The following is a 26,091-nucleotide window of genomic DNA, read 5'->3' on the forward strand; positions in this document are numbered from 1 at the left end:
TTCACCTCGACCGAGACGGATACTGTTACCCCGCCCCCCTTTACCATTGAAGCCACTGCTACTGTGACCGATGGTGAAGAGCATTCTACTGCGTTCACGAAGACCGGTTCCGATACTGTTACTGTTTATCTGATTCAGCCATCGACTGTTACCAAGACCGTTGACCTGGTACCCACCTTGGCTGAGACCTGTGCCGCTCATGAAACCGACACCACCACTGTCACTGTTGTTACCACAGTCCACGATGGCCCTGTCTCAAGCACCTCTTCTGCCGGTGCTAGTCTTGCGATTACCACGGTTACTGTTACGATGAATGCCCCTATGTCTCAGCCCACAGTCAACGGTACAAGCAGTGTCATCATCAAGACTACTGGAGGCGTTGACGGTGCCACCGGCTCGTTGTCCCACACTCTTCCATCGTCTACTACTTGCAACGAGACCACAAGCAGTGCCACTAAGACTACTGGAGGCGTTGACGGCGCCACCGGCTCGTTGTCCCACACTCTTCCATCGTCTACTACTTGCAACGAGACCACAAGCAGTGCCATTAAGACTACTGGAGGCGTTGACGGCGCTACCGGATCGTTGTCCCACACTCTTTCGTCGTCTACTACTTGCAACGAGACCGCGAGCCACAGCCCGCCCGCCACCATTTCCGAGCACTCCCTCGATGTTGTCACCCGTACCTTCATCACAACATTCACCACGGACCTCGGAGTAATGGGCGCCATGGCCGTGACCAGCAGCACCCCCACCGCCGCCGCGACCCTCAACCGCAACTCCCTCAACAACACCGGCAGCACCTTCAACAGCACCGGTGATTTCAACACCAGCCGCCCCGAGTCGATCCCTCTGCCCCCGACCTCCCCCGACAGCATCCTGCCTCTCGGCTGGAACGCCACCGGCTTCAACACCACGGAGTACAACGGCTCTGATGTGATCATCACCGCGACCTCGATCAGCATCTACACGTACCACCTCCCGCCGACCACCCTGCCCACCGCGCGTATAACCACCAGCAGTGCCGCCAACGGTACCTCCGCCGGCATGTCGCTGCGGGACCGGTTCGCCTGGGACAATGAGAACGGTAACGGCTACCCAGGAATGTCGTGCGTGGTCATGGTATCGCTGTTCCTGTCGTTCATCCTTACCATCTGATGATGCTCAAGGATAGGATGGCCCTGTTACTTTGTGTGTTTTTGCACCAGGTACTTATTCTCTTCTTTCCTCATGCACGAGGCCCCTGTTAGGTGAAAAAAGGCGGAATGATTTGATGATTTTTTATGAGACTCAACGACTCACGGAAAACTTTTTACCTGTCTGTCTATGGGGATGGTATTTGGCTTGGCTTGGCTTAGGCGTTTAAAAACCTATGGTTAGGCAATTTGCAATTTGTCATTGATACCCCGATGGTTTGACGGCACATGTATGCAGTAATAAAAAAATGAATGAATGAAGAAACTGCTCTCCTTCAGAAAATGATTGTGTAGTGATAGTGACCTCTTGACTTTGTGATGATTAGGATGATGATCGTGGTTGTGATCCAACTGTTGCTTGTCTAGGTAGATATTCTAATGAGTGACTTCACTGTTCTTATGTACATGATAAAGCATCCCAAATTAAGCATGGAAGCCAGACACACCACACCGTTGTAGAATTTTATTACGCGAATTATCCCTACTGCAACATAGCATCTAAGCTCTCTCCCAATACCCCCTCAATCCCCACGATCCAGCGATGTGTTTCCCTCTCCACATCTTCATCGTCATCATCCTGCAACTCACTTATGTAAGGCAGCATCTCGGGCAACATAGACAGCCACTCTTCACCCAGCCTATCCGTGAGTGCTTGCTCACATTTGACAGTTGCCAAACGAACCGATGACTGCTCGGAGCGCAAGTGCTTCAAAAGGGAGGTGTTCAACGCCTTTTGGTGCTCTTGAGAATCGGCGGCGGCAGCCAACTCGACGATGGCAGGGATTAGATCATCCATCAAGTTGATGGAAGGGGCGTGAGTGAACTGGGAGACTAGGACAGGCGCCACGGCATTGAAATGAGCTGGGGCTTGCCAGAAATCGTCTTGATCATGCTCGAAGCACATAACAAGCGTGTGTAACACCTTCTTCCATAACTCACGTTCCTCTGCTTTCTTCGGGCTTGCGTTGTGGAGGATATCAACCGTGCTATCAATGGCGTAGGATGCGTACCCAGTGACAATCGACTTGAGGCTGCTGAAGAAGGAGAGCAAGAAGCTATATACGCTCAAAAGCCGAAGGTTCTTGCCTTTTGCATCTTCTTTCGGCAAGGAAGTAGTCCAATCCATCAACTGAGAGAATATGGGTCGGAATGCTGCGTCGTTAAGTTTGTAGATCATCTTGAGAGCGGCGTTATTGATCGCCTCTTCAACACGAGGCATCTGTCTCAAGAAATCCTCGTTTACCTCGGATTTGGAACATTCTATCCTACGGACATCGAAGGCATTGAGGAATATGGCTGAAAGGGCAGCAACATTCTTCGAGATATCTGCTTTGGAGTGCTTGTCGATTGCAATACTGAGAATGTCGAGATATTCTCGCGTAGCCTGAAATCGTTATTAGCTCTACCATTGCCCATATAACTTGGTGTATTAAGACTTACAACTGGACCGAGGCTCGCTGCGGTAACCCAATTTTGCTCCAGGGCGGAAAATAGCGTCTTAGCATCGACCTGCTTGGCAAGCAACCGAAGACATTGGAGCCTAGCATCATTGGCTCCACCTCCTGGGCTCGACTTGGCGGACGCGCTGGAGACCGCAAGAAGGTGCCCTAAGTAGGACCCGGACAACATGTATGGGAGGTGCTGGGCCAAAGCTGCCATGAATGCGTAACTAGCATTATGTAGTTCAACTCTTGGGGATTCGGTTTGAATACTTTGCGTTATATATGTAAGCGACTTAGGGATAGCGGATGGGAGGATTGGGACAACCCCGTCCTGAAGTACGTCAACCAAGGATGCTAAGCAGAGTAATGCCATAATACGGAGCTTATCATCATCTTGGCCGAGGCATTGATCGCTGGCGATCGTTGAAGCCGCTGCCGTCACAGCTTCGGGGTCTTTCTTTCCATACTTCTCAGAGACCTTATCCACGCAGCCTACAGCTATGTGCTTGTAAGCCATATCGTCAGAAACCCTGATGATGGCTGTCAGATGCGGTAAGAATGCAAGCAAGGCCGCTCTGGAGCTAGCATCTGCTTGACTCTCCTCGTCGATTCGAATCTCAACAGCTCGTAGGACTTTCCGGCGTAGGACGATGTCAGGCCGATCTAAGAGAGTTTCGACAGATTTGATAAATTCTCCAATGGAAAGCAGATTTAGGAGCTTGGAAAGAGCCTCCCCACACCGGTTGTATAAGCTCTTGTGTTGTTTCAACGAGTCTGCTAGAATCAAGAGATCTTCCAGTAATGTCGAATAGAGCTCACGTATCTGGGAAGCATCCATGTCGTCCCGTTCAGTGAGCTTGCTGATTTGTGTCGTCAACTTCTTACTAGATAGGAGATGTGGAACTAAGCTCAATTGGCGCAACCCGATTTTCTGGGGATCCCTTTCGGCTTGTTCGTGGGAGCCAAGGAGAATGGAGGATAGGCTGGGCCTCGGCTGAAATAAATCACTGATAAGACCTAAAAGCTTGATCAAAGACTGGAGTTGAACCTCAACTGTGAAGTGGTTGAAGACTTCGGTAGCAAAGGACAACACTTGATCAGCAGTGCCGTACATATTTGTAAGCATGGCTAGCAGAGCAAATAAGAACTCCTCGGCACCAAGCGTTTCTACAAGAGACACGAATAGCCCAAGCCGTCGATGCGATGGTATGTGCTCGTACGCCGTCACAAAACTAAGAAGAAGATCGGAGGCCCCTGCTAAAGGACTTATCTTCCCCTTGCGGAGTGACTGGATAAGAGGTGGTACGACCTCCTTAACTGTCTGATTTATCACATGAGCAGAGTAGTCGTCGCTTTGGCGAAGGACGGAGCCTCCCATATGTGTGAAAATAGGCATGACACTGTTAAGCACCAAATCTGGAGCGACATTGGCTAGCTTTGCGACAAGTAGGAGTGCCGTATTTTGTACCGAAGGGCTCGAGGATTTCTGAATGCAATTAACAAGGAGGTCACCATGCCCACCCGTGCTATCGATCTTGAGTGACTGATTCTTCTTGTATGCGGGAACCATGGCTAATAGACTCCGAAGGATGAGGTTCTGAAGATAGCCAAGCTCTGAGCCAACAAGTACTCTGAAATGCTGAAGCTCGGAAAGGGCATTGAACAAAGCATTGAGCAGCTCCGGGTGTTTCTCAGGGTCAGAGCCCTCGACGAGTTGTAGAACAAAGGTCACTTGCCTAAGCATTGCATTCAACTCTGGGGTTGCTTGTGTGCCTAGTCCTCGATGAGCATCAGAGGAGCTGGTTCTCCTACGCTTTCCTGACGGTGGCTCGGTAGCCATCTTTGCCGCCGGCTGTAAAGACTCCAAGAAGAATAGCAGTATATCCGTCGTAAGCTCGACATTCCTCAGAAGGTTGGCCGACTCGGTGGAAACGACGCCACTGTCACCTAATGGGTCATTCTGTGACAATTCGAGCATCCGCATAGACACCAAGTGTCTTGCATCTGTCTTCATGGAAGACCATAGACTCTCGATACGTGAGAAGATGATACGAAGAAGGTTCGGTCTTCCTAGGAGCTGCTGGGTTCCCACAACGTCCAACAAAAACTCGAGACCATCTTTATCATTCGGGAGCACTACTTCGACACTGCTTCGATCGACAATCGACTCATCAACGTTTTCTTGTGCACATAGACGGCTAGAGTCATCAGAGGATAAAGACGACCACCATTTAAGTAAAGGTAAGAGCAACTGAGTACGGGTGGTGCCTGACACTCCTTTGACTTGGTTTAATGCTGCTAGGATGCGGATCTTGAGAGTGATAAGTGGTGTGTGGATGGTGTGGGAGACGAGAAAGCTTAGGATGGAACGTCGTGTTCCGTGGGAAAGGTGGCTCTTCTTATCCTTGTCTCCATCAGCTGAAGTTTTGGAGCTGCTATTTAAAGAGCTTTGCAAAACTTCGATAACGTGGCCTGTATTCAGTACACACTCCTCTAGACTGGGCGTGATAATGCTCTTTAATAGCTTGTGGCAGACATCCACAGTCATCCAAGTCAATGGCTCGGTGGTATCGTACAAATCCTCACTGGCCCACTGCTTTGGACTCTCTGCTTTTAATTCTAGCTCTCGGAACGAAGACTCTAGAATAGTAATTAAGTCTGCGGCGGCACGTCGTACCCTTTTCGACGGGTCATTTAGGGCTGCAAAGCTGTAAGGCAGAAGAGCCTGGAAGTCCACGCCGCTGCAGTCATCATTCTTCAAACGCCGCTTTGCCATGTCTAGAGCTGCGACACGAACCAATGCTGGATAGGGTCCACACCAAATACGCACAAGAAATGTGAGATAAAAAGGGGTTTCGCTTGCTAGGTTATGCTGTAGAGGAGCAAGTTCGTCGAATGCCTTGATATTATCTGGCTCCGGAAGGCTAGAAAGGAAAACGGAACATAATTCGGTAAATACGTCCAGAGAATCGGTTCGTAGACACGACTTCGTCGACGTAGTAGATAATTTCCCCACTCGCTGGAGAGCAGATTCAAAACTTTCGACAAGCACTGGCACATTATCATCGTCCATCATATTGACATCCTCCTCTTGAGGTTGAAGTGCAAGAACTTTCGGCCGAAGATCAGTACCGAGTCTCATTTCTAGTGCGTCTATGTCGATGTCGGTGTCATCAATTGCCTTGGTAAATATTTTCCCAGCATCTGTATCCATATGCGCCAGTCGGATGATGATAGATGCAAGCGCTTTCCGTACCTCACCTTGTGTATCGACCTTTTTCTCGACTTTGTGAGCCGCCAATAATAGACTCTTAAAAACGACGATGGCTTGTTGGTCATTGAGCACCGAGCCTAAGAGAAGCGACTCGACCACCGGTAGCCCTTTTATATCCCCCTTTTTGTGAGCCCTGTCTATCAGAGCGAGGCAGAAACCATTTGCTAACTTTCCAATGTTGTGCTCGGTAGCAACATCGGGAAGGAGACTCGAAAGATTAGGCACCTTTAGTAGTGCTCTAGTTACCTTACCCGAGATTTGCTTAGCGGAACGGTATTGGGCAAGAATCGAGAGGCACACAAGGCCAGGACGAAGGGATTCAGTAGTCCATCCAGCAACAAGCTGGTCCATAAGAGCACTTATGGCGGCATCATCGAGATCACCTTTCGCAACGAAGACTGATATCACCATATAAGAAGCGATTTGCAAACTGGGGACCTTATGCAAGACTAGAGCATCGCCGAGAGTTGGCCCAATTTGATGTAGCAAGGTTTGATCGTTGCTTCGTTGAATACTGCGGCGACCAGATCGCATTCTGTCCAACATGCCGTTCACAGCTTCGGTCATAACACTGCCCCAAAACGATATTAAAGCAGGATAGTGTTGTTGAGCTTTGCAAGCATCGAGGGTATATATCGAGAGGGCAGTGAGAAAGTCCGCATGGTGCGTGGCTTGGTGAACAATAATGGACCTCGGAGGTTGAGTCAACGACCGTATATAAGGATCTAGGAACCGGTACACTTGGGGTATCGTGCTTGGGAGGATAGACAAAAGTGTTACGAAGGCTGGTATGGTGTGATATGGTAGGAACGTCGTAATAAGAGTGGCAGTATTGTATTCATGAATCCTATTGCACGGGTAAGGATTGTACGCTAATAGTATTTGTATAGAGAGAGAGAGAGAGTAAGCCTACCTGAACCGCCTAATAAGCCATTCAATTGCTTTTATGGTAGGCATGAGCCTCAGACGCGCGCCGGCTAGGTGGAGGAACGAATCTATCTTCTTGTCGAGCTCCGTGTTTTCGGCGGCTGTCATTTGGCTGCGGTCTTCATTTTGACTCTGCTCGCTGAAGATGGTGGCGCCAAAGGGAATGAAACGGGCGTCCAACTGACATAGTTCTTCATAACCTTGGTAGCATATGCTATATAGGGTCTGGTAGTTCTGAGACGTAGCAACTCGAGGCTCGAATATCAACGATTTTGAATGGGCGGCCTTCTGCGCCTTGGTGTCAAGTGTTGACTTCGAATTTGTGGCAATTTGCGCGAGTTGCGCAGCTAATGCTGTTGCCATTTTTATGTTTTTATTGATATAACACTCGAATATCCATCAGACAACACTCAGCCGAAGTCTGAGGAGTTGAGGAGTTCTGTAATATCAAACGAATTGAACTTCGCGATAGCGACTGAAATAACGATTAAACGATTGAACGATTGAACGTGAACTTTTTTTTCTCTTAAAATTTTAGCGGGGAGCAAAGTTTCGTTAGTGCTATCTTAGTAGAATTATTTACTGATTTACTGATAAAATATCTAGCAAATCATATAGTTTATATAGTTTAGATAAAGAAGGTGTCCACTATTATCAACGACTAGTCTCAAGTGCTTGTATCCATGGTTGTACATGATGTATCAACCCTACGTACATTATGTATGTAGGTACATGTAGCATCGATCAATGATCTTGATAATACGCATAGTAAGATTTCTTGCTTTTAGATCAACTTTAAAAGTCTCTAACAGAAAATTCAGTGGGTCTTCAGATGCCATGATGCAACAATCTACATATGTCTAGCCAGAACGAGCCTATGAAGAGAACTACAAGTCCCTGGATTAATCTCTGGCAAGAAGCTCATTGGATACAAATCTTCAATTGCTTGTCCAACATTAAAACTTGTCGAATCGGATTGAAGCAGGTGCTAGAAGATCAGACATAGTTACCGGGTTAGGAACTTTAGATCATGAAAATGATAGAACAGCGCCTTCTTCGGTAGCGACCCTTCCGTACTTCGGGGCACACCAAGCCTATGGATCGCAGAGTAGGGTTATACCTTTGCGTGTAAGGTTACATACATGTCCACCATTCTGACAATCCGAATTTTTATTTTGTATTTCTGCTTTATTACTTACCTGTATCTTCCTAGACACTGACCTGGACTATATATCGAATTTTGACTTCTCTAAGGTTAGACGTTCCAGTTCTTCTCCTGTGTTCTTTTCGAAACTATGGCCGTGAGTGATCTATCTCTATCGTCGAGAGTCCCTTTAAGGTTAATTTGTTAGCTAGAAACCATATAACCAGATAGTTCTGTTTGGGGACTCTCTCTTTCAGAATGCTAGCCAGGTTCTAGATGGCTTCTCCTTCCAGGGTGCCCTGCAGGGTCGTACGTTGTGTAACCCATGAACCACTCGTGTTTAGCTGTACACTGATAACAAATGTATAGAAAGTATTCGACATCTGGACGTGGTGAATAGGGGGTTCTCTGGCTATAACACGAAGAACGCCTTGGAGTTGCTTCCCCAGATATTTCTGCCGCCGTCGCCCTCAAACCCCAAGATAGAGTACCTTGTATGTCATCTAATACGTCATGTACCTGCCCCAGGTTAGATTCTGACCATCGAATACTATAGCTGGTACTATTAGGTGCCAATGATGCTTGCCTCCCTATGCCGACAAACACCCAAGGAGTTCCGGTCGACCAATATAAAGAAAATCTGACCAAGATCTTAACTCACGAGCACATAAAAGCTCATAGCCCAAAGATCTTACTGGTCACGCCTCCCCCAATCGATGAAATTCGTATCACAGAGCTTGACATGGCTATGGGCCACTCACAAGCGACACGGCAAGCGGCTGTCAGCGCTACCTACTCCGAGTCGGCTAGAAGAGTAGCTGCGGAGATTCCCGGAGTCGTGCTTATTGACTTGCAGAAAGCCCTCTTGGACAAGGCTATCTCCTTGACCTCGGAATTCGATACGAGCGGTCCTCCTCTGGGATATCCTCAAGGCAAGCGGGGCGCCTTGGAGCAGCTATTGCCGGATGGGTTGCACATGAGTGGAGGGGCCTACAAGGTCCTCTATGACCTTGTTCTGCCACACATCGAACCATTCCCAGCAGGCAAGGGAGTATTTCCTGATTGGCGTGTGCTAAATCCCGGTACACTTTAATCGCTCATAGAAGCGTGTTTAGAAGCCTAGGGATAGTGGTGTAGGTTAGGTATTCAGATGGGTATGATTATTTAGTCTTAGGTGAGATGTGAATAGTAATATAAAAATGAATATTACGTTGAGGCCCCTTGAGTCCTTCAAAAGAGAATAATTAGTAATTATGTACCTATTAGGTATGCATATAATAGGTAGGGCGGAGAACGCTATCGAAGCCATTTCGCTCTGGGCACCCCTATCAAGACCGGGCACCCGGACACTCCCAAGAGTCCCAGCTGCGAAAAATGCTGCGCTAACTATCTTCCGATTAGTTACCTTACAGATTGGGGGGGAATGGAGCTTAGTTATTACCAGAGCCCTTTCCGCGATCCTGGTAAACCGGATGCTCTACATATCTGGATGCTGGACAGATGTCCATAGTCACGTGATACAAAGTAGGGGTATTGGCTAGCTACAAGAGCCCTTATTAACAACTGTAGGTAGGTACTAAAAAAGTAGTACGCAAAAAACAAAGAAAAAAATAGTTAAAGGCACAAGTTACTAGTTATGTACTATGTCGTAGAATCAATGGTCTGGGGATCCATGAAGGCTAGTTCAAGTTAACTATCCAGATTCCACATGCATACAGGTAGCCCCAGCAGGTGTGGCGCTCCCCTCTAGGGACTGCCGCTTAAGGCTCAAGTAGGTACCGCAGTCTGTAAACGATCTGGGACTAGTGTCAGTCTAGTCAGCAGCCGCTCGAACAATGCGCTAAACTCTCATTGCCCGCTAAAGAAGTACTATGTAGTTAATTGGATCAATTGGAGAATGCCTGGACTTGCCTGAATATTGAGTCACGCTAAGGGGGGAAAGTTAGTGAATTTATAAGGGTGGATAAGTGCCCTGGAGCGCTGGAGCCTATGAAAGTGAACGGTCCTTGCTACTCCGTTACCTACCACCAATCAATATTTCAATGTTTGTGTGAGAATGAATCCGTAACCTACCTACCTAACAGCACTTTACCTACCAACCAACCTACTGATCAACCTACCTGGCTAACCTAGTACAATACATACTAATCATCGCCATTTCAACCTCAATCAACACTCCAACTTTCCCAAACACAACAACTCATTATCCTTCAACCCTCCCAAATTCTTTTTCTTCTTCTCCCTTCCTCAACATCTTTCCTGTCAAGTCGGATACCTACTTTGATACATCCTCCGCTAAAAGTATTCCCCCATAATCCATCTTCTGTGCCTCCAGATTGCCCACCCTGAGTCTCGGAACACCGATTAGAGTGTTATCCCTTCCTCAGATACCTTTTTTTTTTTTCTGACGTCGACTACTATTACTCAAAACGTCCTACGCCTGTAGATCCTATACGAAACCAACTCGCCACCGCCGACTAATCCAACGGGACATCGACCCCTTCAAAGGCCTTCAATTGCCGTACATCTCCATTTCGGGATCGTGATATCTTGTTACCTACGTTAACGCCGTTTTGGTGCTACGAGAATCGCCTCACCCTTTCCGACTACGAGGCTTTCTAGAATCTGCCCATCTTTTCACCACAACCAAGCTGCTCGGTCTATATTGCAAGCTAGCATTGCTTCGCCGCCTCCTTCCCCGCTCTAGCCACCTATCCGCCGGAAGCCTTTGTGTTTCGACCTTAGACAAGTACACTGTTGAATCTCGGCATATATCAAAGTTGAAGTTTTACAAACTACTGCTCTGATAGTACTTCGCAAAGTGGCCATTAGGTCCCCTGCGATGAGGAGGTGGTGGTGGACCTCATCTCTTACGTATCAAGGATAGAGGTCGCAGCGAACGAAACGGCGAAAAAAAAAAACGTTGCGAGGCGTCGTCATCTAGAGCTACAGTTTAGGTCGATGGGCTACACCTTCCCGCATCGGCCAATGCTACCGGTGGGCTATCCAAGCTCGTAAATATATCACCCGATCGTGTTATTTCCGAGTTACACTTCAGCCTCGTCTTTCAGCCTCGTCTACTTGACCTCACCTTACGTTTAATTTATAGCTTGTCGTACCGCTAAAGATTGAGACGCCTTTTACTTGGTTGGGTATGGATTCTCGCTTCCCTGTTTCCCCCGCAGAACTATATAGTGTCCATATGGACGTCAAGCAGATGCAGTTGATTCAGAACAATCATGCCGAAAGACTTTCTCGCCTGGAGAAGCGACAAGCTGACGATGCCGCTATCAAATCCGTTTGGAATTCACCATTTCCTAGTGCTTTAAGCGGCACACCGCAACACGGTTGGTGCTTTTCCCATTCCTCATGCATAGGCCCGTTCTAACATATCTTGGATAGGGCCGATCCAGATGCCCACGAGTGAGATGTTTGACGATTTCGAGGAACAGGGCCAGAGTCTTCTGGGCAGTCTCCATCTTGATGCTGAAGATGAACCCGCAAGAAGGGGTGCCGCTTCTAGGGCGAATAGTGTTCGCTTTGATGAGAGTGCTCTTCAGGGCTCAAGTTGGGCGCAGAATGGTCGACATTCAGGGGACTTTGGACCCATTCGACCTAGCAGCGGCTTAGGCAATCATAACATAATGGAACGTTCGCTGTCTCATAAGTCAGATGGTAGACACAGTTCTGCTGGCCATTCAGTACATTCGGTCCATTCTCACCACTCTGTTGCCTCTGGCCGTGGGAGTAGTCTAGGTTTGGACACGACTTATACCCCGGGTGGCCAGGATGACGACTCACCAACTGGTATACCGGAGCCGCCACCAAGCTTGTTTGTGCTGGGTTCTGTGCCTTCTATCATTCGATGCTGGCTCACTGCAAATTTCGCGCATGACACCTTGCTCTATGCAGACATCTGTACTGGGTCACAGAAGTCTGTCCTAGAATACACTCTAATCAAGGAATTAGACCTCCTTGACGATATTCATCGAGATTTAGATGGTGTCCACCGAATTCGCTTGCCCGTGTATCTGACCGAAGCAACGGTATCTCAGCCAAGCTCTCGAGGAATGAGTCCGGCTCCGCAGATGCCGAGTCTTGCGTGTACGTTCGAAGTAGTTGGCCTGGATCAAGTCGAAAATACAGAAGCCAAGAAAGCTATCCGTATTTTCATTGGTAGTGAAACACTGAGGGAGTATTCGGCAGATGTCATGTTCTCGCAGAATCGGATGACCCTCTACAGCAGCGAGCGTGAGAAGCTGTCTGTGCCGTTCGTACGCCCCGAAGATAATAATGTTTTCAAACACATTCGTACGATGGCCGTATTTCCCGAAAAGCCAAAACTGAACGCCACTGCTCGTCCGTTTGTCTTGGGCGAAAGCAAGCAGCAGACGGCGGCACCTGCTCAGTCGAATGGGATGCGGGCGAAAGAGGAAGATGACGAAGAAGCCCCGGAGCTGGCATCACCTTCGTCTGAACTGACAAGTCAGCAAGCCACGGTTGGAGGACCAAGTACCGTATCGGAAAGCGGCGGTGAAAGTGAGAGGCAGTACAAAGGCACCGGCACGTCGGAGTTCGGCACGAAAGAGCCCCAAATCCAGTCAAGCGACGCTTCAAGCGACAATACACGCCGAACATCCTCAGCAGCGGGTAGCATCTGGAACTCGTGGCGCCATGGACCTGCCCTCAATGGCAATGAATCAAAGGAGAGTGTTCTGCTGAGTGGGTACCAGCCTGCTGGACGTGGGAGTCGCAATATGAAGGTTCTGAAGCCGATGAAGTCGACAACATCGTCTTCAGCCCGAACAGGGGCAGCTTATGAACCAACTCCGCCACCCCGAAGCAGTGGCGAGCCTCGACGCAAGAGCCAGGTGGGAGCTGATAGTGTCAGTAGCAGTGGTAGCAGCATCCGATGGGAGGCGAAGAAAGTGCCGATTGGAAGCGCAGAGACGAAGCCAGGGCCAGCTACTCGTGAGACTCGAAGCGTGTCGGGAACTCCTCGTACGTCGACCAATCCGATTGGCAGCGCATCGGCTTTTGCGTGGATGAACCCATCGAGCAAACCGAGAACGCCAACTGCAGCAGCTGAGTGAAGATTAGGTACCTATAGTACTTAGTAGTACGGGCTATATGTATGTTTGGTGATGGTTTGCGGTGCTCACATTGTCATCCTCCTACTTCTCCTATTAGGATCGCAGTGACTCTACTTTTCGTAGGCACACATGCTTAAGAAATTCAATAAATAAGAAAAGTTGAATCAATAATAAGCTTGGAAGATATTGAGTGCCTAAAGTACTGTACTTAACCTTAGCTAAATGCCTTACTAAGGTGGCCTAATGATCGATTGTAGGCTCTTATGACGTAGGTATAGGCTAACCCCGCTAGATACATACCTACTAACCTAATAGTTTCAATTACACAATTAATAACAAAAGGCCGCATCATTACGCATACACAAACAGGTTCAAGCTTCATCAACTGGAAAATGTTGAAAGACACAGTCGATTACTCATTATATCTAGTGACGGACTCGACGCCCGCGATCCTGGGAGATGCAAATATCTGTGAGGTCGTCGAGGCAGCTCTAAAGGGTGGTGTCACTTGTGTCCAATATCGGGACAAAACGAGTGATACAGGTGTGCTCGTCTCGACAGCTCGGGCACTCCATGCCATCACTAAGAGGTACAATGTCCCGCTACTTATCAACGATCGTGTAGATGTAGCACTCGCTGTCGGGTGTGAGGGCGTACACATTGGACAGGACGACCTTGGTAGGATTTCCCATATATAATGATCTATTGTAATCCACCTCTATGCAATACGGCGGAAGTATTGACTACCTGCCTGGTAGCAGAGGTGGTGAGGGACAGACGAGTTGACTCCATGATATAATGCAGATCTACCTACCGCTAGAAAACTCCTAGGAGAGGACGCCATTATTGGCGTGACTGCAAGTAATGCCGCCGAGGTGGAGGCGGCGTCAAAGGGAGGCGCCGACTACCTAGGAATTGGGACTGTGTTCGCCACACCAACGTGGGTAATTACAAGTCATATCTCATGCAATCGACTCTAATATAAGCATACCTAGCAAAGGGAACACAAAGAGCATCATCGGTATAGAAGGCCTTCAGGAGCTCCTGCTTAAGATCAAAACTGAGGATTGGCTGGTGAAGACAGTATGCATCGGCGGCATCAATGCGTCCAACGTTTCTCGCGTGATTTGGCAGAGCAATGCCTGGGGTAAATCACTCGACGGGGTCGCCGTCGTGAGCGCCATCATGGCGGCGCGGGACCCGGAGGCGACCGCGCGAGAACTCCTCCAGCTTGTCATGTCCCCGCCGGCATTCGCAAAGGCCACGGTCACCACCGCGCAGGAGAGAAGGTCGCCCGAGGAATTCTTGTCCCTCGCAATAGATGTCATCAAGGCCGTCGACGCGAGGAAGCCGTTGTCGCATAATATGACGAACCTCGTCGTGCAGAACTTCGCGGCCAACGTGGCGCTCAGCGTCGGTGCGAGTCCCATCATGGCAAACTACGGCGAGGAGGCGAAAGACCTGGCAAAGCTGGGGGGCGCCTTGGTGATCAACATGGGTACAGTGACGCCGGATGGGCTGACGAATTACCTGAAGGCGCTTAGAGCGTACAACGATGCTGGGCAACCCGTAATATTTGATCCCGTTGGGTGAGTTTTTTTTGGGCTGGTCTAATATATAATCAACTACCTTCAGTTCAGTGTAGTAGGCTAATATCAGGACCCCCCCACGTATAGTGGCGGCGCAACTGCCATCAGACGATCCGCAGCCAAGTCTATCCTCGGCGGCGGCTACGTCGATGTGATCAAGGGCAACCAATCGGAGATCTTGTCCCTTGTGCCAGGTGGGCCTGCTATCCAGCAGCGCGGCGTCGACAGTGGAAGCAGTGGCCAGAGCATACGGGAACTGGCATCGGCGATTAGGGAGCTAGCTCGACGGCAGCGGAACATTGTGGTGATGACGGGCAAGATAGACCTCGTGACGGCCGGGGAGGTGGTGTTTGCAGTGGAGAACGGACACGAGTACCTGGGGATGGTGACGGGCACGGGGTGCTGCCTTGGCACAACGATCTCGGCCATGGTCGCGGCGTACCCGCATGATAAGCTGGCCGCGACCATCGCGGGCTTGGTGTACTACGGCATTGCGGCGGAAGAGGCGGCGAGGCGGGACGATGTCAAGGGTCCTGGCACGTTTGTACCGGCGTTTATTGACGAGCTGTATCAACTGCGGAAATCTACAGTGGGGGAAATGGATAAGGAAAACTCGATTTTGTATCGGAAGGCGAAGGTCTTGTTTGCATGTGTGTCTTGAGATATATACATCATGATATTTCTTTAAGGGGGGACTGGTAGTAGTCTGGTACATACCTGACATACCTACCTATGTACCCTGTATCAGATCATTATGTAATTAAGTCATCACGCCAATTATTTAGTGTCTCTTTCTCCCCGCTTCGGCATCTGCTAGTAGTAGTCTAGTACCCCATCTCCCCCACACGAGCACCTTTCAATGTTCACCCGCAGTATAGAACTAACTTAACCTACTACGGTATATTACATACCTAGGGTACCTAGTAGGTATGTACCTCCAGGGCTGTAGATAGGTACATAGTTGCTAATTCTCGGCAGCTTTCGATTACTTATAGCTCGGAGTTTCTATTCTTTGTTGCTTTGTTTGCCGCTTACATACACAGGAAGCCTTCTAAACTTACCTACTACTGTAGTAGTATACAGCTTCTTGATGAATTACACGAGAATATCAAGATACACATTTGCTAGAGGACTACGCTCACGGCCAATCGCATTACCATCGTCTATCAGTTTCCGCCAGTCCGGGCAGAGAACCTTCATAGCTGCCTATACCATGGAGAGCTCCCCGCGAAGACATTTCCGTGAGTTATTATATATACCTACCTAATCTAGCTTCATATTTGTAGCCCGCAAGAATGAAAAGGGGATGATGGAGACTGACAATCTGCAGAGAACCCGGTGATCTTGTCAGTATGCTCTCGACGGATGGATGTCATGTTCCCCGTTTCCGTGATGAGAATCTTGGAAGAGCTATGAAGGGTTAACTTGGGATGATCCAGCGTCTGCGATATCCAGGAGAAGTTCCGCAATGCCATCTGGGAATTCGATAAGATGTATGTATTGGTCCCTACTTCTCTCGGACAGCATACCTACCTATTTACTCGCCTAAAATTCGGTCTTCTCATCCCCTTGCTTGTTTCCATATAAGCATCTACATACCTGTATATTATTTAGATGTGAAGACTAACCCGACCCCACCCTTTCCTTACCCCATCCAGCCTCCTCACAGCACAGAAAGTCCTCCGCGCAGCCGGAACCCTCAGCATCCCCGTCGTGGTGACGACGCAGAACGCCGCGAAGCTGGGGGACACGGTGGCGGAGCTGCAGCCGCTGCTGCTCCCCTCGCCGCGCGTCACCCTCGCCGACAAAACGGCCTTCAGCATGCTGCGGGTCCCCGCCGTCTCCCGCCTTTTCCCACACATCAAGGACGACGGCGGTGAGCCCAGCGAGGTCGTCATCGTCGGCATCGAGAGCCACATCTGCGTCACCCAGACGTCGCTCGACCTCCTCGCCCGCGGCCACCGCGTCTACGTGCTCGCCGACGGCGTCAGCAGCTGCAACGAGCAGGAGATTCCCATCGCGCTCGCGCGGCTGCGGGCTGCGGGGGTTGTGGTCACGACGAGCGAGAGCTGGCTGTATGAGTGCATGGGCGACGCGGCGATCCCGGAGTTTAGGGAGATTGCGAAGTTGGTTAAGGAGAAGAGTGGCGATACGAAGACCACGCTTGCGAGGTTGCTTGGGGGACGGTTGTAGGATTGGATGGGGATGTCAAGTGGTACGATGGGAATTAGGGGTATCTACCTAAGGTGAGGTCTCTAGTTATGTCAGACATCACGAGGACGAGGACGAGGACGAGGACAAGGACTAGGGGATGTATGTTTCAAGGTACACACCATGTTTCGTTCTGTTACTGTCGAAATCTTGAGGGGTTGGATCTCGACAAATACTTAGCACTTGGTATAGATCTATAGATCAGAGAGCAGGTATTTCATAGCCTAACTACTATGGACCTACTACGATACCTCACAAATCCAAGAAGATTAAACTCTTAACAATCAACTAGGCCTATCATTCTCTACGATTAAGCAAGCAAAACAAAGAAGCACATCTTGATAAGATTCTTGGTGCTTATAGAAAATTGCCTTGGCTATTTAGGTTAGATACTAACCTAGATACCTACTTAGGTAGATAACCTCGAAGGGCGTCCTCGCCCTTTTATAACACTAGGCACCTACATAGGTAGCGGTAGGAACATCTACACGAACCTCCAACCAAGCACACCCCGCCTCCTCTCCGCAGGCGGCGGCGCAGGGATATGGAACGTCGTGATCGACCTCGCCGCCACGCTCCCCGCGACCGCCCCACCAGCCGTCGTGACCGCTATCGCCTCGCAGTTATGCGTCTGGTCCGTGACCCAGCCGGTAGCGCCCTCCACGCTCTCCACGCCCACGACCTCGACCGAGACAGCGCTCGCCGCGGCCCCCGTGCTGATCGCGACGACCGCCACGCTGCCATCGGCGTTCCGGAACGCGGCGGTCCTGACGCCGGAGCCGGCGGAGCTGGCGACGCGCACGGCTCCGGGGCGCACGAAGCGCGACCAGTTCGCGAAGGCCCACAGCCGCTTCGAGACCTCGTAGCTGTAGGGGCTGGCCTGGTCGACGCGGACCAGCTTCTCGTTGGTGTTGGGCGACGGCCACTGCACCCCCTCCCAGTACACGTACCCCGACACGTTGTAGCTCACGAGCGCGCTGTAGATGTTGTTCGCCCAGGTCAGCCCTTCGCCGGCGCCGCCGAATTGGTACCACGACGTTGTCCATTGCCCTTGCAGGTCGCATTGTTCGGAGAGCCAGACGGGGACGCCTAGAAGGAGGGAAGGGGGGGAGGGTGAGTATTTGTGTGTAGGGGGTAAGGGGGGGGGTGGAAAGGGGAAAGAGGGGATGGATTGTTACGTACTATGAACTCGTTAGCTTATATTCAGAGCGTGTGGAAAGAGATATGTATAGGTGGAGAGAGAGGAGAAAGCAGCATCCAAGCCCATCCTTGTGATACATACCGAGTATTCATAGGCGAGCTCGGCCCGCCCGTGTACGAGTGCGACGTGACCATTGCCAACAGGTCCTCGGCGCCCGCCGACTTGATCGCGTTCACCATGTTCACCTGGTTGCCCCAGCCCTCCGACTCGCAGCACCCGATGCCGACCTGCGACGTGAGGTTCGCCGCCTCCAGCGCCGAGTGCAGGATCTTGATGAAGTCCGCCGCCTGCTGCCCGTTTGAGTTCATCCCCGCGTAGCCCGGCGAGAACTCGGGCTCGTTGAGGAAGCCGATGCTGTGGATTGGGGGGGAATGGATGTGTTAGCTCAATGTCTCAATACTTAACCTAATAGCACAACAAGAGAGTGAGGGAGGGAGGGAGGAAGGAAAGAAAGAGAGCTAAAAAGATATAAAAGGATAATAGATGGGTAGGTAGCTACCGAGTAACGGGAACGCCCTCTTCGGCGTAGAACTTGACGTATTGGACCAGGTAGTCCGCATACGCCTTCCTCCAATCGCCCGTGCGGCAGCTCGTCCCGGGAACACCGCACAGCGTGCCGCCATTATTCTCATTCCCATTCGTCTTCATATACCCGGGAGCGCTCCAAGCATCGCCGTAGATCTGGCGCACGCCATACGTATCGTACGCCACCTTCGAGAGCCACAGCTGCCCGGAATCCTTACCATCCCACGCATACTGGGGCGCGGCGTCGGGGCCGCCGGGGTCCTTGGGCGCAAACGTGTTCATGTGGTCGGAGCTGCTGTCGGGGCTGGACCCGATGCCGTTGCGGATGATGGTGAGCCCTGCGCCGCTGGTCGCGTTGAAGAGCAGGTCGAGCAGCTCGCGCTGCTTGACCTTGTCCGCCATGTTGGTGATCAGGTTCGCGCGCTGGAACGCAAAGGAGCACCCGAACCCGTCGATGGTCTGGTACGTCTTGGACAGGTCCACGGTGATCGTCGAGCCGGCCTGTCGACGGCTGATGACCGGGAGCCACGACGGCACGGCCGAGACGAACGGCAGGGTGCCGGCGGCTGCGAGGAAATCCGTCAATCTCATTTTTTCACTACTGTACTTACTAAGACTATCCCTTGGAAATATTCTCTAAGGAAGGGGCCTATTTCTTTTTTGGTGATAATTCATCTCAGCACCCCTTTGCTCTTATGAGCTGATGATAGTCTCTATTAATCCTCCAACACGGCAACGACTGGCCTGATTGATATTTGCCGGGAAGAGCATCCTAATTAGTCGGCACTGTTCTAGACTACCATTATATCTTGACAGTAGCATCTACGTGTACCGCAGACTACCATCGAGATATCCCCACATGTGAAAAAGGGTTAGATTTGCTTCCAAAAACCCATGTAGTCGTCTTGTTAAGCTCCGTGAGATGTGACCTCCGCGTCTTGGTTGCGGAGCACTCGTGCCTTTTCAGATTGACGACGCCCAAGCCAAGAGCGGCTAAATGATCGACGTAAGATCCTCTTCACCGAGGCACCTACGTCTCTATTTAGCCAGATGCTGGTCTCCGCGTACGTAGCTTGTTCTAGGCACCATGGAGGAAGAACTTGGGCCTAAATATAAACATAATGCTAGGTAAGTATTAACCGTCCTTGGATTTCTATTCGCTGTAGTGAGCCGCTGTGGTGAGTAGTATATAACGGTAAACATGCACATAAATATGCCCTAGATATCGGAAGGATACGCTTACTTTGAAAATGATATGAATATCTATAATAAAAAAAAAGGGGCGAGGGCACAACGGCGTCATTGATGCGCCCAGGTACTTGGGTTAGTAGGTACTTTAGCTGTAAGCCTGACTCATTATTCTCTGGTCATAGGGCGCAAGGATCGACGAGTCCCTGAAATACGAAAAGCCGAAAAACCTTGCACATTAGATTTCACGAATTGGTAGGTTTATAAAGCCATAGTTATGTTTGAAAAGTTCAATGAGCGTTATCCATCTGCCAAGCAAGATGGCGCTGATTGTATTTGTAATGTAATGTACTGTAATCGCCATTGGGCTGGGTTATATAGTTGACCTCGATACTTCGACGAGAGTATTCTTCCAGTACGGGTGAATATAAGAATCAGATTCAGAATGTTACTTAAGATCGCATGCTTTCCAAGGCTCCCGCTACGCTCGAAAGAACGTGGGTTAGGTTTGATGAGCTCCCCTTATGCGGGCATATATTCGTCTCTTACGAGACTAAGAATGCAATTAGGCAGAGGTGCTCACCACCCTAGCCGAGTTTTGAATCTCGCGTTCAAGCAAGGTCTCCATGAAGCCATTAACCGGCTTGGAGTCCTTGATTTCCTTGGCGACCTTTTGATCGATTTCGAGCTGTTCATCCGTCCACAGAGGTTCCGGGCCGTTGGTCTCAGCCTCACCCACACCAATGAAACCGCCCTCGGCTGCCCATTCAGAGGTTCGCTTGATATTGAGCTTCGTCCAGATCTCGTCAATAGCTGTGACAAGCTGATCACGATACTCCTTCGTATGACCTGGCGTCGGCGTAATTCTCAGACGCTCCTGGCCAACCGGTACAGTTGGATAGTTGATAGATTGCACGTAAATCTGGTAATCGCTTAGCAGCATATCCGAGGCTTGCTTCGCAAGCTCGGCGCTCCCGACCAAGATTGGAACGATGTGCGATGGGTTAGGAATAACAGGTATATCTCTGGAGTTCAATGCCTCCTTGACAGCCCGTGTATGGAGTTGTTGGAGCCGTCTATCTCCATTATACTCCATCTGATATTCAATAGCAGCCCTGGCACCAGCCATGGTCGCGGGAGGTAGAGAGGTGGTGAAAATGAAGCCTGGGGCCAGAGATCTTATGGTATCCACGAATTTTGCACTTCCAGCAATGTATCCGCCAACACATCCATATGCCTTACCAAGAGTGCCGGTTATGATATCTATACGATCCATAAGCGTTCCTTGGGGCTTACCTTGCTTGTGGGCTTCATAGTCTAGATGCTCGGCGACACCGGCACCATTCGGGCCATACATGCCAACAGCATGGACTTCATCGAGAAAGGTAATAGCTCCATATTTATCGGCGAGGTCACAGATCTCTTTGATGGGGCCGATTGAGCCGCACATGCTATAGACGGACTCAAATGCGATGATCTTGGGTATGTGAAGTGGCAAAGAAGCCAATTTAGCTTCGAGGTCCTTCATGTCATTATGTTTGAAGACAATCTTACTGGTCCCGGAATGTCGAATTCCCTGGATCATCGACGCGTGATTGAGGCTGTCGGATAAGATGACGCATTCCGGTAGCTTGCTTCCGAGCGTCGCAAGTGTCGCGTCGTTGGCCACATAGCAGGAACTGAAGACAAGCGCTGCCTCCTTTGCATGTAATTTGGCGAGGGTCCCCTCGAGCTCGACCGCGTGCCTATTGTGTCCCGAAATATTTCTTGTGCCTCCTGCACCTGCACCATATTCGTCTAGAGTATGGTGCATTTCCTTCAACACCCGAGAGTTGCGACCCATCCCGAGATAATCATTGGAGCACCATACCGTTACTCGGTCTTCCCGGCTAGCCCCGTGAGCTTGGGGGAATTCCTTAGCGAGTCGGTTGATGTTGTTGAAGTAGCGGTAAGACTTGTCCTTGTGTTTCTTGTCGAGTTCTCCCTGGTAAAAGGCATCGTAATCGAATTTACCACTTGAATTCGCAGATTTGCCCACGGCAGCGGCTGCATTGGCCTTGCGATTGGCGGGAGCGGTTGGGGGGAATTGGACTAGTAGGAGTGACATGTAAGTCTACGACTCTCAAATAGTGCTTAGTATCGCATCTATGGCGCACAGATATACATACCGGACTCGCGAGCAGTGAACATGGGAGTATCAACGGCTCTAGCTTCATGCGGGCGACTGGTGTGGATTTTGGCCTTTCCCGACTTGCATTGACCAGAAAAGCTGCGAAGTCCAGCAACGGAGGCAGCACCAGAGACAGCACAGGGCCTACCAACTCTAGCAGACTGAATGGCAAGCGCCTTGCCCATGACAGGGCAACGCTGGCCAAGAAGCTGCAACTTGGAGATGGTACCACCACATGGCGAGACTTGTGCTTGTGGACGAGTAGAGGTAGACAAGGCCCGAAGAGTGGCGGGAGATGCCTTTTTCAAGAAAGGGCACATGGCCTTGGACTGACGAAGTACGGCGTCCATGTTGACAATAACCCAATATTTCTCACCAATTGAAATGTTGAATTGGAAGGAGGGGTAATGGGTAAGGAATTGAATTGAGGTTGGTTTAAAAATCAAAATCAAAATCAAAATCGAAAACCGAAAGAGAAGAAAAATGGTTCTCGGAATAGTTATGTAGGTACAGTAAGTTCTGTTTAAGTGTCACAAATGCACCTAGCGATTAACATAGACCACTTGATGACAGATGTGTGAAATATGATTGGAAAACTATAAACTACACTATAAACCCTGGAACTAAGAACATTTGAACTTGAAGGAACATTGAATACTACTAGTGGTACCTACATACATATGCAGTAGCTAATAACTACCTAGTATGCAGGGCTCTTAGGTATTTACATACAAATACTCTAGCATAACCTTGGTGGTTTTAAGTTTACGTTGGGGCAAAAACACCGGTGCTCCCGGCGTGTTTAGCAGGGCAGGGTGCTTTACTATGTATTGTATTGTATTGTATTGTATTGTACATAGTAAAAGGCTTGAACGACCGCTCGGAGCCTCGGAGTCCTGCTATTTCCCCGCTTAGTTGTTCTTTCATCCTTGAATTTCTACAAGGAACATGCTCACAGTTTTTTCACACATAACCATTCTCATTGGCTCAGCATGCGGTTTCTTACCCGAACAGGAACTGGTTTCAAGACCCACGTGCCGTACTACCTAGTACACGCCAAGCTAACCCGGTACTTCGTAGTATCGTATGTTCCCAAGTTTGAAGTTGCTAAAAATGCTAATATTCGATGATCTAGAAGGCTGAATTCCATTGGGGTCTATTGGAGTCTTTTGGGGTCTTTTGGGGAATTCGTGAGTCAACCGATCAAAAGCCGATTGCCTTCTTAGGAAGCCTTCTGGGGAATGTCTCGCAATTCTCGTATTGCAGGCGGGATGATGTGAAGGTTTCATATTTTGTTACTAAGACCCTATCACTGAATATATGTAGCAGCTTATCGTTGAAATAGGTATATGCATTGTCATGATCCCGACGAGCAAACCCCGGAACTCTTCTCAGTGCCTAGAGTAGGCATTAACAAAGTATGCAGTTGGATTAAGTGCAGATTGCATATTGATTGAAAGGCAAAAGCAATCATTAAGTACTCATCCCATGGACACATTCTGTTCCTTCATCGGGCCCGTACTCTCTCAAATAAGTGCCTACATAATACGCACTGCCCACATGTAGGTATATACGTAACGTACTGCGAGGTAGTTCTTGCCAGCATACCGATTGTGCTACGCTTCGCCGAGGAGGAAATGCCAACCTAGTATCGAGACTATTAACATTGATACGGAAAGATACTCGTGTAGCGCGAGCTTCAATGCTATTCTGACGCATTGCCGTAAATTGCCTTTTTTTCTTTTCTCGAAAATAATGAAACAAAAGGCGGCGTATTCGGTATTCTCATATCGACCATTAGATATCTTTTCTTACTCGAAAACGCGAGTCCTTAGCTCCCAAGCTCATAGTTGCCAATGGTCATTATTCACTTACATCTTCTTCGGCTCGGTCCTAGTAGTCTCTAGACAATGGAGGAGCTGGAGGAGCTACACGGCGACTACAAACATAATCCATGCCGGGACGTAGGCGTTCCCGCAACCTTGAAGCATGTTCATCTTTTAACTGCCGTAGGCCAATCCAGTATGCTTGACTTTGGTTGCCGCCGATGCTTATATTTCCATTGCTAAACAAAGGGGAACTGCTAGTGCCGCGTGAGTATAATCGACAGATGCTTATCTTCGATTTCCCCAACACCTCGAATGCTGCTATCCGGAATGCTGTCGCTGCGATACGTCGTGGGCTCGAAGTTGTTTTCAAGCCCTGGCCCTTCATGCGGGGAAGGCTGGGGCCCTTGTTCCATCCTCACAAAGCCGGCCTGGTTCAAGTGCGATATTGTGACCTAGATGACCTCTCGGAAGTTCTATCCGATGTGTTCAGGTGGAAGGTTTATGAAGACGGCCCTGGCTTCAACTACAAAGAGCTCAGGGAAAGCGGCATGCCTGTGTCTCATTGGAAGATGGAAGACTTTTGCATGGCGCCAGCGCAAATTACTCTGAATGAATGGCCACCAGTATGCACTGTACAGGCGACCTTTCTCAGGAGCGGTGGCTTGGTCCTTTGCTGGGCCTTCCAGCAATGCGTTATAGATAACCGATCCATCAGTCGATTCTTCCAACGATTCGCAATAGGCATCCGTAATGAGTTCAGCGTACTCAGACTTCCTGGTTAGTATATAATCAATTGTGCAATTTGGTGCCATAATCGACCGACTGATGCTGAAAACGATGTAGAATATCAAGTTCCCAGCATCTCCCAATACATCAAAACTACTGTTGTCGAGGGCTTTGAAGCATTTCCAGAATGGCACATCATTGGCGACAAGGTCCAGGATATTATTCAATATCCAAAGAATCCTAGAACTTGCATTTTTGCAATGAAGGACGAAACTGCCCAACTATTGAAAAACGCCGTACTGAAGTATCTTCAAGATCCAACCGCCTTTCAGCATACTAAAGGTATACAAGAATGTGCCGTGGCGCTGCTCTGGGCTGAAATTACTCGAACACGATACGTCAACTTGAAAATATCGAACTTGGAATCAAGACTCTTCTCTCCAGTAGATGCTCGCGAGAAGCTGTCACCGTCACTACACAAATCGTACTTTGGCAACATGTCATTTACTGCAGTTGCTACAAGGACAGCCAGCCAGCTCATTAGCCTCAGGTGCCATTCAGGGCATTTGACGGAAGACCGCTCGGCATTCATAGCTCAGGTGGCGACCGCCGCCGTGGCCTATTTCCAGAGTATTAAAAGCCTGAATAATGATGAGATTCGGCGCCGTTTGACGTTACTACATCAACTAAGGAGGCCCATTGACGCCCACGAGACCTTCCACGAGGCAGCTCGATCCTGCATGACCGGTATTAGATTGTTGTATTCACACGACATTGAAGCGTTTCCTGATTTCGGCATCCCTGGCGCAGGGAGGTGTGGTATTGACAAAGCACCGAGATGTATACGCAAGCCGTGGTTGTATGATGTTAACACGATATGCCTCATGCCTAAACAGTGGTTACCAGGACTTGGTTTTTGTTAGGAATTCACGATCTGTTTAGAGGATTGGGAGATGGAGATTTTGCGGAGAAGACTCGAGTCAGGACCATGGGGTTTTAAAGTCGTAGACGATTCACGTGTCTCTTCAGCCTCATAAGGGTTTCGCCTGTTGTATTACGCCCAGACAAGGAAAGAGCCTTTCTGGGGAATAGGGGTAAACTGGCGTGTAAACTGGCGTATCTTACTATCGTTTACGGCTCCGTCAATAGGCAACCTGGAGTCCCATGCTGGAGACAATTGGGCGTCAGGCTTTGTGGGGTGAAGAGGATTCGACACGTTGGTGTGGATGAGTGATTGAATGTTGGGCGCGTCGAACATTAATTTCTTACCCACCCAAATGTCTAAATACGAAGAATGCTAGATGCCTATGTTGGTAGCTCCATGAATTCAGACGAAATATTGGATTTTATATGTTTATACTATCTCCCGATGACTTTTAGGGATGAATGATATATGTAACATTGAATACAGAGGTATGTCATGTACTATTTGAACTTTGAATGGCTAACTACTATGTAGGTACTAGGTACCGGGATTTAAGTTTATGCGGATGCAGGTTGCCGAACGGAGAATAACCCAATCTCGTTTAACGCATAGATCCACTAGTTATTCGATAAGCTTTTGTAGTAGAATCAC

The 26,091-nt window shown here is 49.4% G+C and overlaps 8 protein-coding genes across 8 annotated transcripts; 5 read left to right on the forward strand and 3 right to left on the reverse strand.

The window, feature by feature from the left end:
• Positions 1–1,463: 1,463 nt before the first annotated feature.
• GGS25DRAFT_123713 (uncharacterized protein) lies at positions 1,464–7,415 on the reverse strand. The gene is made up of 3 exons (XM_049256158.1): positions 6,826–7,415; positions 2,637–6,759; positions 1,464–2,580 (listed from the first exon to the last, which is right to left on the reverse strand). Exons 1-3 carry the CDS (start codon positions 7,200–7,202, stop codon positions 1,678–1,680), a joined length of 5,403 nt encoding a protein of 1,800 aa, XP_049120106.1. The 5' UTR covers positions 7,203–7,415; the 3' UTR covers positions 1,464–1,677.
• Positions 7,416–7,507: 92 nt separating this feature from the next.
• Positions 7,508–9,640, forward strand: GGS25DRAFT_475843 (SGNH hydrolase). Its single transcript, XM_049259740.1, has 7 exons — positions 7,508–7,607; positions 7,661–7,967; positions 8,053–8,140; positions 8,196–8,292; positions 8,353–8,477; positions 8,540–9,369; positions 9,425–9,640. Exons 3-6 carry the CDS (start codon positions 8,135–8,137, stop codon positions 9,074–9,076), a joined length of 765 nt encoding a protein of 254 aa, XP_049120107.1. The 5' UTR covers positions 7,508–7,607; positions 7,661–7,967; positions 8,053–8,134; the 3' UTR covers positions 9,077–9,369; positions 9,425–9,640.
• A 987-nt stretch (positions 9,641–10,627) lies between these two features.
• GGS25DRAFT_123810 (uncharacterized protein) lies at positions 10,628–13,256 on the forward strand. Its single transcript, XM_049256160.1, has 2 exons — positions 10,628–11,330; positions 11,386–13,256. The coding sequence occupies exons 1-2, from the start codon at positions 11,138–11,140 to the stop codon at positions 13,074–13,076; spliced, it is 1,884 nt and encodes a 627-aa protein (XP_049120108.1). The 5' UTR covers positions 10,628–11,137; the 3' UTR covers positions 13,077–13,256.
• A 1-nt stretch (position 13,257) lies between these two features.
• GGS25DRAFT_123827 (TMP-TENI-domain-containing protein) lies at positions 13,258–15,660 on the forward strand. Its single transcript, XM_049256161.1, has 6 exons — positions 13,258–13,344; positions 13,392–13,754; positions 13,881–14,016; positions 14,072–14,665; positions 14,774–15,588; positions 15,644–15,660. Exons 2-5 carry the CDS (start codon positions 13,469–13,471, stop codon positions 15,324–15,326), a joined length of 1,569 nt encoding a protein of 522 aa, XP_049120109.1. The 5' UTR covers positions 13,258–13,344; positions 13,392–13,468; the 3' UTR covers positions 15,327–15,588; positions 15,644–15,660.
• GGS25DRAFT_123791 (Isochorismatase hydrolase) lies at positions 15,514–17,164 on the forward strand. Its single transcript, XM_049256159.1, has 5 exons — positions 15,514–15,588; positions 15,644–15,906; positions 15,996–16,011; positions 16,105–16,158; positions 16,324–17,164. The coding sequence occupies exons 2-5, from the start codon at positions 15,756–15,758 to the stop codon at positions 16,856–16,858; spliced, it is 756 nt and encodes a 251-aa protein (XP_049120110.1). The 5' UTR covers positions 15,514–15,588; positions 15,644–15,755; the 3' UTR covers positions 16,859–17,164.
• A 3-nt stretch (positions 17,165–17,167) lies between these two features.
• Positions 17,168–19,193, reverse strand: GGS25DRAFT_529210 (glycoside hydrolase family 30 protein; the record flags this gene model as incomplete). The annotated part of the gene is made up of 3 exons (XM_049265258.1): positions 17,168–17,853; positions 18,159–18,431; positions 18,577–19,193. 3 exons carry the CDS (start codon positions 19,191–19,193, stop codon positions 17,361–17,363), a joined length of 1,383 nt encoding a protein of 460 aa, XP_049120111.1. The 3' UTR covers positions 17,168–17,360.
• Positions 19,194–20,070: 877 nt separating this feature from the next.
• On the reverse strand, positions 20,071–22,631 carry GGS25DRAFT_475871 (tetrapyrrole biosynthesis, 5-aminolevulinic acid synthase). Its single transcript, XM_049259741.1, has 2 exons — positions 21,959–22,631; positions 20,071–21,881 (listed from the first exon to the last, which is right to left on the reverse strand). The coding sequence occupies exons 1-2, from the start codon at positions 22,308–22,310 to the stop codon at positions 20,356–20,358; spliced, it is 1,878 nt and encodes a 625-aa protein (XP_049120112.1). The 5' UTR covers positions 22,311–22,631; the 3' UTR covers positions 20,071–20,355.
• Positions 22,632–23,285: 654 nt separating this feature from the next.
• GGS25DRAFT_475873 (uncharacterized protein) lies at positions 23,286–25,918 on the forward strand. The gene is made up of 2 exons (XM_049259742.1): positions 23,286–24,566; positions 24,633–25,918. Exons 1-2 carry the CDS (start codon positions 24,008–24,010, stop codon positions 25,436–25,438), a joined length of 1,365 nt encoding a protein of 454 aa, XP_049120113.1. The 5' UTR covers positions 23,286–24,007; the 3' UTR covers positions 25,439–25,918.
• Positions 25,919–26,091: the final 173 nt, after the last annotated feature.

Source organism: Hypoxylon fragiforme (assembly GCF_022984875.1).
Source record: "Hypoxylon fragiforme strain CBS 206.31 chromosome Unknown GGS25scaffold_2, whole genome shotgun sequence".
Lineage (NCBI taxonomy): Eukaryota > Fungi > Ascomycota > Sordariomycetes > Xylariales > Hypoxylaceae > Hypoxylon > Hypoxylon fragiforme.